At 46.6% G+C, this 14,210-nt stretch overlaps 4 protein-coding genes across 5 annotated transcripts; 3 read left to right on the top strand and 1 right to left on the bottom strand.

Annotated features, from left to right (window-relative positions):
• The first annotated feature begins 38 nt into the window (after positions 1–38).
• LOC136198743 (xanthine dehydrogenase/oxidase-like) lies at positions 39–2,983 on the top strand. The gene is made up of 17 exons (XM_065988771.1): positions 39–249; positions 308–387; positions 441–550; positions 605–709; positions 767–845; positions 901–1,015; positions 1,068–1,148; positions 1,196–1,419; positions 1,467–1,628; positions 1,679–1,766; positions 1,825–1,868; positions 1,916–2,049; positions 2,104–2,235; positions 2,284–2,407; positions 2,460–2,556; positions 2,605–2,712; positions 2,763–2,983. Exons 1-17 carry the CDS (start codon positions 84–86, stop codon positions 2,828–2,830), a joined length of 1,917 nt encoding a protein of 638 aa, XP_065844843.1. The 5' UTR covers positions 39–83; the 3' UTR covers positions 2,831–2,983.
• On the bottom strand, positions 2,786–5,822 carry LOC136198730 (ATP-dependent RNA helicase DHX58-like). The gene is made up of 3 exons (XM_065988748.1): positions 5,481–5,822; positions 5,189–5,422; positions 2,786–5,125 (listed from the first exon to the last, which is right to left on the bottom strand). The coding sequence occupies exons 1-3, from the start codon at positions 5,797–5,799 to the stop codon at positions 2,991–2,993; spliced, it is 2,688 nt and encodes an 895-aa protein (XP_065844820.1). The 5' UTR covers positions 5,800–5,822; the 3' UTR covers positions 2,786–2,990.
• On the top strand, positions 5,788–7,799 carry LOC136198775 (transmembrane emp24 domain-containing protein 5-like). 2 transcript variants are annotated; one of them, XM_065988812.1, is made up of 6 exons: positions 5,857–6,224; positions 6,300–6,590; positions 6,637–7,085; positions 7,154–7,420; positions 7,481–7,648; positions 7,704–7,799. In XM_065988812.1, exons 3-6 carry the CDS (start codon positions 6,930–6,932, stop codon positions 7,752–7,754), a joined length of 642 nt encoding a protein of 213 aa, XP_065844884.1. In that variant the 5' UTR covers positions 5,857–6,224; positions 6,300–6,590; positions 6,637–6,929; the 3' UTR covers positions 7,755–7,799. The 2 variants fall into 2 exon arrangements, with proteins under 2 accessions (XP_065844883.1, XP_065844884.1); XM_065988811.1 differs by lacking the exons at positions 7,154–7,420; positions 7,481–7,648; positions 7,704–7,799 and having other exon boundaries at positions 5,788–6,224; positions 6,637–6,886.
• Positions 7,800–7,847: 48 nt separating this feature from the next.
• Positions 7,848–14,078, top strand: LOC136198726 (tyrosine-protein kinase BAZ1B-like). The gene is made up of 29 exons (XM_065988738.1): positions 7,848–7,928; positions 8,100–8,212; positions 8,273–8,445; positions 8,517–8,613; positions 8,673–8,742; positions 8,808–8,884; positions 8,955–9,054; positions 9,125–9,193; positions 9,249–9,431; positions 9,494–9,672; positions 9,735–9,869; positions 9,921–9,968; positions 10,237–10,273; positions 10,335–10,515; positions 10,571–10,668; positions 10,728–10,994; positions 11,054–11,122; positions 11,172–11,260; positions 11,321–11,959; positions 12,023–12,083; positions 12,137–12,244; positions 12,301–12,522; positions 12,596–12,736; positions 12,791–12,873; positions 12,922–13,013; positions 13,070–13,350; positions 13,432–13,509; positions 13,562–13,705; positions 13,757–14,078. The coding sequence occupies exons 2-29, from the start codon at positions 8,100–8,102 to the stop codon at positions 13,925–13,927; spliced, it is 4,005 nt and encodes a 1,334-aa protein (XP_065844810.1). The 5' UTR covers positions 7,848–7,928; the 3' UTR covers positions 13,928–14,078.
• The last annotated feature ends 132 nt before the right edge of the window (positions 14,079–14,210 follow it).

Raw genomic sequence — 14,210 nt, 5'->3', positions numbered from 1 at the left:
CTACAGAACATTTTGGTTGAATTATTATTTAGCTTTTTGTCCCCGTCGGATCGACTGTGGAATTTTCCGGCCAAGCGTTAGGAATGGTCGTGGCGGACACTCAGGCTCACGCGAACGCGGCAGCGTTGGCTGTCAAAGGAACGTACAAGTCTCTCGGACCGCTTGTGCTGACGATCAAGGAAGCGATTCAAGCCGGCACGCTGCTCTTCACTTCGACCCCAATCATATCAGGAGATGGGGACCCAATGGGTAATAGGCTGAAATGACGTTTTTCTTCGCATTGACAGAACGTTTCAATTATGAAAAGATGCATTGAAGAGCAGTAAGCATCAGATATCCGGTGAAATATTTTGCGGTCCTCAGTATCATTTCTATATGGAGACCCAGGCATGACGAAGAAGTTTTCTTGTGTACTGTTCGATTGTCTCTGTCTTCTATAGAGGGCTCTCGTTGTACCTGTCGAAGACGGCTACGACGTTGTATCATCGACACAACACGTTGATCATTGCCAAAGGTCAATTGCGCAGGTACTGGGCATAACGGAGAGCAGGCAAGTCAGTAGAAAATGCCAGAGACGATGAAGAAAACGTCTCGTCTTCGTCAGCGTGAACGTCAGCGTCAAAAGAATCGGTGGTGGCTTCGGCGGAAAGATTAGCAACGGGCAGCAAATTTCGTGCGGTGCCGCTCTCGCCGCTTCGGTCGTGAAAAGGTGACGAACGTCGGGATTTCGCATAGGGTACTCTGAATAGAATTAATTGGTCGATAGACCTGTTCGCGTGCTGATGGACATCGACTCGAATATGCGAATGCTTGGTTGTCGGCCTTCCTATTTGTCAGAGTATCAGGTAATCAATGGAGTAGCGAAGAGTCTCCTCTAACTTCTAATGTCTGTTTTAATAGATTGGATTTGACGACGATGGAAAACTCAACGCCGTGATTGTTTCCGTTTCGGGCGACTGCGGATTTACGGCAAATGGAGATATTCTATTTCACTACGACGTCTACTTTGACAACGGTTAACTGGAGAAGGATAGCCAATAGACGTCTTCCGTCATTTCGTTATTTAGCCTATTACTGTCCTCACTGGAAAGTGATCAGCAAAGCATGCAAGACCCATACACCGAGCAACACTGCTTGCCGATCCCCAGGTACTAGCAAAGACAATTTTTTTTCTTTCTTTTCATTTTCTTATTAGGTTCGGTGCCGTCGATTTTTGCTATGGAGTCAATTATGGAGCACGTTGCCAAGACTTTGGGAAAGACGCCGGAGGAAGTTCGAGTGATAAATTTGTATCAAAAGGGGCAGATCACGCCGTACGGGCAGCCGTTGCCCTACTGCAGCATTTCCTCGCTGTGGACTCAGCTGATTACGTCGAGCGACTTCCAAACGCGAAGTGTAGCCATTCAAACGTTCAACAAGGTAAATAATGACGAGAGGCAGTCTTCGATCCTTTAATTCTCGTGAAGGAGAACCGTTGGAAGAAGAAAGGTCTTTCCGTTGTTCCCTTGAAATTTGGAGTTATTCTAAGTGGGGCTCCCTTCACTTGTGTAATATCCGCCTATGCTGGCGACGGATCGGTTGCCATATCGACGGGAGGTATAGAAATGGGACAGGGTCTCAATACCAAGGTAGATAAATACGATGTGCACGTAATTGAATCGAGGGCTTGTGGTCTAAGATTGTCCAAGTGGCCGCGTCTACTTTGGGCGTCGACGATATAAGCCTAATCAAAATCAAGCCATCGTATTCATTGATTGGTGCAAATAGTAAGCATAGAGGTTCGCACCTTTTGAATGGGAAAAGCAGACGACTTGAAATCTCTAGACAGTGCGACGGGTGGCAGCGTCGGCAGTGAGCTAAACTGCGCGGTATGTCCGCGATTCTCTTTCCTCTTTTTTCACTCATTCTCATTCAGGCTATTCTTTCTGCCTGCCAAGTGCTCAATGACAGAATGAAGGCGGCCAGGGCCAAACTACCGGCCACAGCAACTTGGCCACGTGTGGTTAAGCAAAGCCAAAAAATGGGAATTAATCTCACTGCTGAAGGCTGGTAAGAAATTCTTTTATTTACGACCACGCGGTTAATAATTGATGGGTTTGAAAGTGTAGATATGGCTTCAACGCATACGTTCAGCTATTGCACGTACGGCGTCACTTGCACCGAAGTGGAACTCGACGTGCTGACAGGCGAACACGAACTAATTCGCACAGACATGTTGTACGACTGTGGAGAGAGGTACGTCACATACCTATATTTGGGCTAGCGAAACTTCTTTTATCGTAGCATGAATCCTGAGATTGACGTTGGACAAGCTCAAGGGGCTTTTGCAATGGGCATCGGCTATTGGTTGACTGAGCATTTTGTTCGAGATCCCACTACGGGAACGCTGCTGACCTCTAACACTTGGGTAGGTGCTACGTTGTAATTGTAGCTTCTAAATTGAGCTCGTGCATATACAGGAATACAAGCCGCCGTCTTCGAAGGATATTCCCGCTGACTTCAGAATTGCGTTTCTTAAAGATGCACCAAATCCGCTCGGCATTCTTCGATCCAAAGGCAAGGGTGGGGAGTTGACGAGGAACTAATATTTTACGGTTTTGCTAGCTGTTGGGGAGCCGCCCATATGCATGTCTTGCTCCTGTTTGCTTGCACTGAAGCATGCCATCGAAAATGCAAGAAGTGAAATTCAGAGGAACGAGCACTTCTCACTGAGTGAGTTTTACGTGAGTATGACGTCTAGTCGATATAGATTTTTTGTTTAGATGGACCAGCTACTGTGGATGTCGTGCAAGAAAATTGCCTCGTCGACCCTGACCAGTTTTCTTTGTGATTAGGCTGATCCCTGCATTCAGCCCCGTCTCCCCACGTAGCTCAGAGGTCTTATATTTGTCACGGACAGCGATTCACACTCACACAGACTCACACATACGTACACAGACTCAACAGCTATGGCAGTAGTTGATAACACTGCGACTGTCTTTACCTCACTGCTAGTAATCGCGAAATCCTTTGTCAAATTCTTTTTTTGTAGCTTTTCCGACGGTTTCTTTTTTTTGTGAAGAACCTCTGTGGGACCAGAGGACTTCTTTCATCGATAAAGCAGGAAAGGAAACTTTTTCCTTGCTTACAACGGCACCTATTCGTTTATTGCATTTTTTGCAGACAACTCTGCCGCCTATATCTACGCCGTCATAACTGGCAGGTGAGCCAGTCTTTGGAGGAAGTAGAGACCACTCAGCGTTGTCTTTGAAGGCGTCATCGGTGACGATTGTGTGTGTTTTAACGAGCTTTTGGATGCTATCACCTCGGCACAGGAAACTCTGGCATTCCTTGCAAAAGAACTCGATTCGCGTCATATCGTATCGGCAGCCTCTGTCAATCTGTTGTTCCTGAGCTCTAACCATTTCTCTCTGCCGGAAGCTGTCTGCTTGCAAAGACGCCGTCGTTTCCGCGACTATTTGAGGATCTATCTTTTCGAATTCATGTAAGGCGTCTTCCATAAGCTCTTCTTTTTCTTCGTTTGCACGCTCTTTTTGCTCTCCTCTATACGAGGGGTGAACAGCCGTAACTTTGCTTGCCGCTGCTCTAGCTCTACCCCTCGCCTGAACCATAGCTATTTCGTCGGTAACCAGTCCGTACCGAATAACAGTGTTGCAAGCCTTGATGTCCAAGCCCTGTATTGCTATAGTAGTAGCAATCATAATTTTCGATATGCCTTTCGAAAAGTCGTCGATGACTTCTTGCTGTTGAGGTTTGGTCATCGAGTCTTCGTCGTTTGAAGATCCTGTTAGGCGTGTAGCGTTGAGATGGCAGAGTCTTGGGTTGAAGTTAATCCATTTTGTAAATGCTTGAGTTGAATATCGTGTTTTTGTGAACAGAATGCAGAGAGAGTCCGGTTCGTCGGCGTAGCGTCTGAGAAGGAGCTGCTCAAGATAGACAAGCTTGGGATTAACCAGTGCTTCTGGTGTTTTTTCCAGGTCAATCAAGTCTTCGACAAATTTACTCAATCGACCTCGTAGTAATGCTTTGCCTCCTTCAAATTTCAATCGTAGTATTTCGTTTAGAAAGCGTTGAAAGTACGTCCGAGCGTCGACCGTTCGACAGTCGTCGTTGACTACCAGTGCGCGACTGAGCTCGATGAGACATCGCGCACAAAATTCTCCTTCTCTGTTGGATGTTTGAAGCATGAGAGAGCGCATCGACTGAATCCAGCTTTCGTACTGCTGCGTCCCGTGCTGACATTGTGAAGGAGGCCGTTTCTCAAAATATTCTCTTTCAAGAGCCTGCATGAAGTCAACCACACGAGTGCGAAACGGGTCTACACGGCGAGATGGAACGACCTGAACGTTGGCTTCGGGAGGTGTGACGTGTGCCGCGAGCTCAGCTTTATTCTCTTTGACCCGAACTATTCTTTTGCAGTCCAAATTCGCGCATATTTTGTAAACGTGTTGCAGTGCACCTTCGGGGGTCATTTTACCGCCCGTTCCAATTGATGCAGTAAGACCTATGATTTTTGGAAGTTTTCCTCTAGGATGCCTTTGCTTCAGGTCGTGGTAAAAGTTCATGATTTCGTTGTACGGATGATTGTCGTGCGTGTGATGACACTCGTCAAAGATCAGTAAATCGATGCTAGTTAGGCTGATTGTTTTACAGTCTCCTTTTCCTTTTAGGTGATTGACCAATACTTGGGCCGTAAGAACGACGGCTTGGTTTTCGCTCATGGATACGCCCAGCTGAGCGCTCTTTTCACCGATTAGCTGGTCCACTTTGAACCAATCTAATGTCGGCTTCAGGTACTCTAACAGCTTTTCTGCTTGCTGCAGCACTAAAGGCACCTTGTCTACTATGAATATTGCTGTGTAGTCTCGAGGAAACACCGAACTCGTCATGTGGTGTCTGGTGAGTTCTGCTGCCACCAAAGTTTTTCCTGATCCCGTTGGTGCTACGACGATCGAATTTTCAGTCTTAGCGTCGTGTATCAACTCTGCTTGGTAACCTCGAACCCTAATCTCTGCCTGCTCTGGCTGTGAGTCTGAGACGACCTGAGGACTTAGCATCAAACTTCGAGCGGTGATAGAGCCTGAATGACTCTCGTCTCTAGATGTCAATGTTTGATCAACGGTATCTAGAATGAAGCAGTTTTCAATCCGCACCTTCCTTTTGTTCGGTCAGTTGATTAGGTACGTACCTCCGAGGCTGGGGACCCCATCAGTTTCTACGTGGCTAGACGGTCGATATCTGTCTCTGATCGATTCGTTCTGTGTAGCAGCGTATTCCAAGTCTTGTCTGGGCATACTTTGAGGCAACGGCGCGCTGATCGATTCGTTCTGTGTATCTAAGTCTTGTCTGGGCGGTGACGGCGTGGTGCCGTGTGATGGGAGAGATTGAGGCGTGGCCTTACTTACGACGTTTCTCGAGATCTCTGTAAAGGCACAAGGCGCTCATAGTTATTCCGAAAGGTAACTACATGAACTTATTACTAGTTCCAAGATGCTGTTGGTCTTTTCTTGCGCGTTCGTACTCAACTATTTGTTGCTCTAGATCTCTTCTTCCGACGATTCTCACTAGTTCGGTTAGAAAGCTTAGGTTGTCTTCAGTAATTTTATTCTCCTCTTGCAGTTTGACAATAAGATCCAGAGGATCTTTGACGTCTTCCAGTACTCCTTTTGGTAAAAGTTTGCCGCATAAAAATTTCATTCCTTTTAGGTTTTCGTCTTTCAGCTCTTGGGCGATCGAATACACGAATGTAAGAAAAGGATCGACGCCACCAGCGGACGACTCGTCGTCACGTACAGCCATGTTCACGTGACAGGAACCGCGGCTATATCAATGGGGTAAATAGATAGCGGGGACTCTTGGGGAAGGTTTCAGTTTCGAACTCTCGCTGCCGTCGTATGGAGCAAGATAGACAGAAGCCTTCCGTCGTTCCCTCTAGCGTTCAGCCAATCATCAAAGGACAAAGGATCAGTCACGTGTGTAGTTTTGTTAAGAAAATCTGCCAGGGACTAAATTATCATTGGCAAGCTGCGACGAAATCGAAGTCGGGTCCATTTGAGCCGTTCGAAGTGGTCACCTTCGAGAAGAAACGCTGGAAGGCGTATGCTGATCCGGAGAGATGCCTCGTCTTCAAACTCTTGGAATCGCTGCCCCATTCGAAACTAGTGGGATTAGTCTCTTTTGCTTTTCATGTTCCACCGGAAATAAGTACAGTGAAACCGCCAAAGGTACTAACGCGGTGCTTCGAAGGTGTAAATGTTAAATTTAATAAATTAATTAATTAAGAGGCGTTATTTTTGTAGGAGGAAGATGAGTATGATGCTGTGACCATGCCGTTGGGTAGAGTGTGTTTGCAGCTGCGTCGCGCTGTAAACGAATTTGTTATTCTTACGAAGGAGAATGATCAAAGTCCTCTGAGCGTAGTTTCTCGTTCTAATGTTGATTACGAGCTAAGCGACTGCCACTTCAGTATTATAGAAATGATCGATTCTGCTAAAGGCGTCAATTCGTCAGTGGTTGCTCTCCAGTGCAAGGCTTTTAGCAAAGATAAAATGTTTGTAAGCATGGCTGACAATGGATCAGTTACAATCAAGGTATTGAGAAATTCAATTAGAGGATATGTTAAAATTTATTTTATAGCGTTGTACTGAACTCGAAAACAATCTACTTCCTAAGGAAAAATCGCTTCTTTTTAAAATGGAGGGATATGGCTATCACTCGTTCAAATCACTGAAGGCGAATAAATACCTAGGATTTTGCTGCAAAGAGAAAATTCCTATTGCAGTCAGCTCAACGGATTTTAATGAGCACATAAAAAATGCTTCCTTTTTTATCCGACCGGTTTTTTGATTACAGTAGTAGGGAAAGTCACTCCTCTTTAGCGCGCGCTGCCAATCAACTGTTTCCTTCGATTTCTCGCTTCACATACCGAAATGCCTTTCCTAGCTTCAGCGAGCTTATATTTCTTACTATTTCATTCCGTTATGACTTCATACGAATCGTCGTTCACCTTCCGTCTTCCGGCAAGATACGAAGAATGTTTTTTCCAAGAAGTGAAACACGGATCAGCGATAGAAATCGAATATCAAGTAATAACAGAGCCATTGCATTTACCTCAGACCGCAAATTCGAAAGGGGTCCCCTCCGTTTTCTCAAGGTTATTGACGGAGGAGATATGGACGTCGATTTCGTCCTGCGAAGTACCTCGGGTCACGTGATGGTATCGGAGCAACGCGAATCGGACGGAATGCACGAAGTGACGGCCCAGGAGGACGGTCTCGTCAAATTTTGCTTTGGAAATACATTTAGTCACGTGACGGACAAAACAATTTTTATCGATATCGGCGTGGATCGTAACTATGACGACGATTGGAGCGAACAGTTTCAGGACGAGAACGTGGAAAAGGAATTTCACACGGTTCAGGTAGAGATTTAATTGGCAAATATATTTCATAAATAGAACACAATAATGTTCTCTTTGAAGAATGTAACGCGAACTCTGAAGCAACACATGGAGAGCGTTCAGCGCGTGCAAGAATACATGAGAGCGAGAGAGGCGCGACATCGTCATCTTGCAGAATTGAATTGCGAGCGCGTTCAGTTCTGGTCCATTGCGAGTTTAATTGTCATGAGTGTTACGGCCACCATACAGGTAAATCCTAAACGATATTTATTATAATGTCTATAGAATGCGTTGTGTTCTTTAGACGTATGCTGTAAAGAAATTGTTTATGGACGATGGAAAGAGTAAGGCTTAGATTTCCTGTTTCACCGATCAATTTAATAAACGGGCCAGGAAAAGATTAATTAAACTGTGCACAGCGCGCTTTACCTTTTCTTTATACGGGCGTTTCGTGCCACGCTCTTTTCTGCGCCTTCTCTCGCGTCGTTTCAAGTCTATATCGACGCTCGATTGACGTCGGAGAATCACGGTAAACGTCGTAGAACGAGTTCGGTGTTCAGAGTCGGTCTAGGAGTAGAAAGCGCGCGTAAGAAAAAAAAAACGCGCGTTCGCTTTTGCGCGAGCAATTCCATCTAGAACTTCGATCTGGCGCATTTTCTAACGCTAGTAAATTTCTCAACGGCGTTCGTTTGCTCTTCAGATGCCCCTATTCGGGCGAAAACACGTCGGATTCGTTTCGCCGCCGAGCGAATTGTCTCCGAACGAAGAAGTCTTCGTCATAGAGCAAACAAACGAAGCGTTTCGCGATTACGAGTGAGAAAGGGGGCCCCCCCCCCGACGAGGGGAGAGACCAAAGCGCATGTATACGTGCAGAGATTACGTTCGACGAATTGAATTGTACGAGTTGCCGTGCTGGACGTGCAAATTGACGAATCAGACGAATTTGACGTATTTCAAAGCGCTCAAATCGGAGGAGAAGGCGCGAAAGGGCCAACCAGCGATGAAGAGATGCTTCAAGAAACCAATATTAAACGTAGTACACCACAGTAAGGGGAAAGAAATCAATAGTTTATATATGTATATATTAATTAAGTTTTGCTTCCTCTTTCTCTCTGAGGTAATGATCGGTTTGACGATATCGTTGATGATGCGCACGAGCACGTGCAGACTATTTTTGCTGAAGGAGAACTGGTGGAGACGAAACGGGAAGGAAGGTAAGTGTATGAATATAGGAATTAATTAATATAAGCGGTGTGACTGTTTTTGGTTATAGTGACGAGGCGGAAGAGGCGACTGTCGTCAAGGTTATTCCACCGGAGGAAGAAGATCCCGACGATCCAGAAGTGAGGGAGGGGAATTCTTTGCTTCTTTAGTCCAACGCGTCCGAGTTCTGCTCTTTTTTTTGCAGCCGGAGCCTTTCTTTTATGACGTCGAATTCAAAAAGGACAAATCGATTAGGAAAAATGTGAACAGCGACGATATCTCGTGAGGCAGATTAGAAGAAAAAGAAACACCCGTGCGGTTTTCTTCTTCTCTAAGTTCAAATGATATATAGGCGCTTGCAAAGGGCACCCAGCAAGGAGACCATCAAATTGTTTGTTCGCGATTCAACTATTAGAATCGGAAAACCCGAGTCGATGCTATGGATAGTCCACGTATGCGCTGTCTTGCTTTCTATTGGCCTTATGGAAGTGACTTTTCTCTTTCTCTCTCTCTCTAAAACAGAAACATTTGACTGAGGAATTTGATATCCCCGACAAATTGGCTTCAGACGTCCAACTGCCTAACTTACCAGTAAGAGAAAACGTCGAGAGATGCGTCTGAACGTTTAGCGAGAGAGTTTCTTCAGGTTTGGCCAACAGTTTTGCCTCCGAAAAGGCTTTCGGTCGCTGGCTCGGGTGCTCCCGGACCGGCCTCTTTGAAAGAAGCGAAAGCGAAAAAGGAAAAGGCGGTTTCACGCGTCGCAAAAAGTCTGCAGAGGATCTTGGACGGGGTCAGTGGCGAATCGAAGGCGAAAGTGGAGAAAGGAAAGGTAGATATCGAGAGACGTACATATAATAATATAGAGGCATCAATCATTTGCTTTCCTTCTAGAATGGTCCAATGAAGCAAGCTACTTTGCATCAATTTGGCTTGGCTTCTCCTAAACCGGCACTACCTAACCCTAGTGCTGGATCAAGAGAGAGAAAAGTGGAGGACGATTTAGATGACGTTGGGAGTAAATTGGCTGTGAATCCATTGCCCAAATGGAAGCCCAAGTCCGTCTTTGAACAGTGAGATTCTGATGCGTTTGACTGTGGTCGAGAGAACGTCGGAGATCGTTCGGGTTTTTTAGGCTTTGTTCTTCGGCGTCTCGTAGCAACTCGAAACTTTATCGGAATTTGCTCAAGTCGGCGGCAATGACGTTGACCCCGTCTCAAATGGAGAGACTGCCCTCTCCGGAACGGAAGAAAGTCGAAAGAAAGAAATGGTAAGGGATTGCTAACAAGTAACAACAGGCAACGCTTAACTGTAATTATAGGGTTATGATGAGCGAAGAGGAAAAGCAGAAAGTGAAAGAACAAAGAAAGTAAGTCGTTTGCATTTTGCATATCCTTGCATAGAAAAGTGGAGCGAAGGCGCAGAGGGCGACTAATCCTCCGGCCATTCCGTTGCCACTTGACAATAGTATTCCTTAGGAGACGCACCTGCCTATATTAGAGAGCTGGGCCCCTAATCTTTGATCTTTGATTCTTAGGGACGCACCTTCGTATATTAGAGAGATGGGCCCCTAATCTTTTGGACGCACTTGCATATACTATAGAGAGGGGTCCTTGATCTTTGATTCTTATTTCTAGGGAAAAGGCAAAGAGGGAACGAGAGGAGAAGAAAAAGGTAAGGCTGAGGAAGAAAAAGCCAGTCGCCCCCAGTCCGATATTCGTACCCACGATACCAGGTCATCCCCGACGAAGAGCTGCTCGCTTCCGCTGATCCGCTTCCCGATGGCGTTCCCATTCTCCTGCCCGAAACTCTCGAATCGTCCGATTTTCCCGACCTAGTCTTAGTCACCGAGTTCCTTCATCACTTTCAAGAGCTTCTCTGCCCCGACGAAACCCAACAGAGAGCAGTGAGCCTTGGTAAAGAATTACCTTCGTTTTCTCGCGCGTTCACTTCTCATGGCTCTGCGCGCAGAATCATTGGCTACGGCTCTGACGACCGGCATGGACGGATTCGGTGTCGTCAGCGGGGTTCTCGTCTCTCTTTTGCAACTACTTCTCACTGAAGTACCCGTGAGTTTTGTTTCTGAATTGTGAAAATTTTGACGTCACAATTTTCCTCTTTTTCTTAGACGCGTCATAAGTTGTTTTCTCTTCCGGTTCGAGCGTGTCCGCTCTCGCTCTACACCGTTTCCGATTTGCTGCGGATCTATTTCGAACAGTTTCGCGTTTCCGCCGAAAAGCCGTCGCGCAGTCCCGTCGACTCCGACGATTCGGACGACGACGGAGCCAATTCTTCGGGCGGCGAGGAGAAGGCTAAGAAGGAGGAGCCGGTGGCAAGCGACCAGGAAGACGAAGAAGACGATAAAATAGATAAGGACAATATTATCACCCCTGAGGTATATTATATATATATGTATGTAAGCTTTCAGTGCGAAGATTAGGTCTGCGTCTTTAGTTGCTTAGATTGATTGATTCGCTCGATCAAATGGAGTTCTGTGAATTGAATGCACGCGAAAAATTACAGGTACGTGCCTTATTTTGCGTCGAATTTAATTTCGACTTTCTCTCATCAGATTATGGTGTGCCTTTGTCACAAGACGTTGTATTCGGATGCTGTGGACGATTTTCTGGACGAGAAGAAAAAGAAATTGCAGGAAATTTGGTATTTGCAATAACGTGGGGCGCAATACTCACTCGATTCACTTGTGTATCGTTTCCATAGGAAAGACGACAGAGCAGAACGAGCCGAGGAAAGGGCTCTACTCAAAAAGGAACGCGAAAAGCGAAAAGAAGAAGGAACGACGAAGAAGACGAGTTCGACGACCGCGAACGAGAAAGCTCCGCCCGCTTCCTCGGAGAACCAATCAGTGATTACATTTTCTAAAGAAGTCGAGACGAAAGACAAGGAATCGTCGCTCGCAATCGCGGAAGCGGAAAACGGAAAACGACGGCGAGTATCCGTCATCGAAGCGCAGGCGATTCGCGAGCGAAAAGAGCGTCAAATGCGCGAGAAGCGCGACGAGGAGATGCGATTGCGACGGCAGGAGTTGGACAAGCGCAAGGCGGAATCGAAGAAGGTCGCTCGCAAAGACGAAGCGGTTCAGTGTCGCAAAGTGCATCGGCTCGAGCCGCTCGGTTGCGATCGATCGTTTCGACGCTATTGGCTCTTCGATTCCGCCTTTCCGGGCGTCTACGCCGAAGTGGGCTGGGCGCTGGGCGAGGAAAATCGATGGGTTCATTTTGATACCGTCGAACGGTTGGAACGGCTCGTCGATTCGCTGTCCACGCGCGGGCAAAGGGAGAAAGCTCTGAAGGCCAACTTGGCCGAGGCGGTGAAAGTCGTTCAGGAGCAATTTCAAAGGTTTGCGTCGACGCCCGTTTTTTTCGTTGTTTTTAATAAATAATACGAGGACTTTATATTTAGCTACGGGTCTCGGATTTCTTCTCGTAACCGAGAAAAGGATTCGATTCAGGCATTAAAGGATGTACGCTAGAAATGTTCTCCTTAATTTGAAAGCGAAGCTATTGGGTGTTATAGGGTTTAATTGCTCTGGTGAAAAAATTGGGTCGCAAAAGATTGATTACAGGCGAAGATCAGGCCAAATTTGAGCGTCGCATTGATTCGGCAAACGGATTAGAAGATTTGGTTAGTTCCGGTCAATTCTTCCTACGAGTAATATATGTATATGCACTTTTTTTTAGATTCCTTTAGTTATAGACTGTCAGGAGGCTATTGGTGAAGTCTGCCTGAAGGGAACGCTGCTGCCCGACGAAACCAAATCGTCGTCGCGGCAAAAAGAGAAGGAGAATCTATTAGAACAGTGGAGAGACGCCGTTCTGGGCACTAAGACTCTATCCAAAGTTCACTTACTTGTGAGCGTCTTGGACGTGTCGATTCGATGGGAAAAGGGAGTCAAGATCGTGGTAGGACATCAGCCCCTCGTCTCTTTGAAATCCGATAAGGATTCTTCTATTGGGTTTTGTTTTCCTCTTCCAGCATCAGCCTAAAAGAAGAATAAGTCTTCGACGAGCTGCTGCGGCGAAGACGTCCTACAAAGAAGTGGAGGAAGTCGGAGACGACGAAGACGACGAAGAGGCGGATAACGAATCGGGCGCTGCCGAATCTAGCGATAGCGAAGTAAGCCTATCATTGCGATCGTCATCTCCCCGTACGCGAGATCGACCGTCGTAGTCCAACGACGACGACGGCGACGACGGCGAGACGACAGATAGTAGCGACACGCTTTCTCCTGACGAAAGTGCGCCGCCTAAAAGGTATGTACTTGCCCTCCGCTAAAGTGTAGCAGGCTAACTGGTCTACAGGACGACCAGAGCGTCAGCGCGAGCCACGGCCGGTCGTAAAGTGGTCGTCAAGTCGTCGAAGGGAGGTCGAGTGCTTCGAAGCAATACGCGAGGTGCCGACTGTTTGAGACGGCAAAAGGTTTCTCTATTATCGGAGTCGTATTTTTAGGCGACACCGGCACTGCTGTGTCGTCGCGGACGCGACGTCGGATTGAGAGCGAGAACGAGGAGGAGGACGAGGAGGAAAACGACGAAGACGGGTCTGATGAGGAGGAGTTCGATCGCTTCGAGAGCCGTCCGGGAAGAAGAAAAAGAGCGAAGAAAAGTCGTCCGCCGGCTGACGAGGGCCGACGGACTCGTCGCAAGAGACGGCATTTTGATTCGGAAGACTCGACGTCGGCCGTTCGAAGGACTCGACGCGCTGACGTGGACCTCAGAGCAGATATGAAGGTAAAAAAGGTGGTTGCCCACAGTTTGGTAGGTCGGCGCACTTCTCCGCGTGGCGATTCTGGGCTTTTTTTTTCTCTTAAGGTATGTGAGGAGATTGTTGGACATCTTCTTTCAGCGGAGTCTTGTTGGCCGTTTCTTCGTCCCGTATCGAAAAAAGAGGTTCGTAATGACTTGAACTATGTGTACTATGCGCGTTTCGTTTTTTCATCAGACCCCAGATTATTTTGACATCATAACTAATCCAATGGATTTCGGAACGATACGGGAAAAGCTCGATTTGGCGCAGTACGTTTCATTGAAGGCTTTCCTTTCCGATGTACGGCTTGTGTTTTTCAATTGCGACGCTTATAATCAGGTCAGGTCTTTGTCTCGAATATTCCATTCGCCCATTATCGTCTTTTTTTAGGCCACTTCTGATGTCGGCCTTGCTGGCCGAGAGTTGGAATCTTTATTTATTCGTTACTTGGACGAGAAATTACCGAACGCCGCTTATATGCCCGTCTTTGACGTTGCAGACGTAAGAGAGGGCAGCGATGGTCATAGTAAAAAGCGCTCTCGCCGAGGCGCAAAGGTTTAGTTTGGTAGACGCAATACGCGTGGGGGGGAATTAGGAGACGTTAGTTGGAAACGCGAAGTCAAACCTTTTTTGGATTGTTTTGATTTCGCTTATTATGTAATGACTTCTCTTTACGACAAATGTTTCATGAGTAAAGGCATTTAATAATTGAGGTCTTTGTTAAGGGGGAAGGGTAGTTTAGAAACTCAATATTTATTATATATTCAGGGGCCTTTCGTAGCTTGGGCGAGCATACCGGTTTATCAATTATTGATTTGTATAACGTAGTAAGCGAAGGACTAGT

Source organism: Oscarella lobularis, chromosome 19, assembly GCF_947507565.1.
Source record: "Oscarella lobularis chromosome 19, ooOscLobu1.1, whole genome shotgun sequence".
Taxonomy (NCBI): Eukaryota; Metazoa; Porifera; class Homoscleromorpha; order Homosclerophorida; family Oscarellidae; genus Oscarella; species Oscarella lobularis.
Note: the sequence above shows the minus strand (reverse complement) of the source record. Positions and strands in the feature narration are given on the sequence as shown.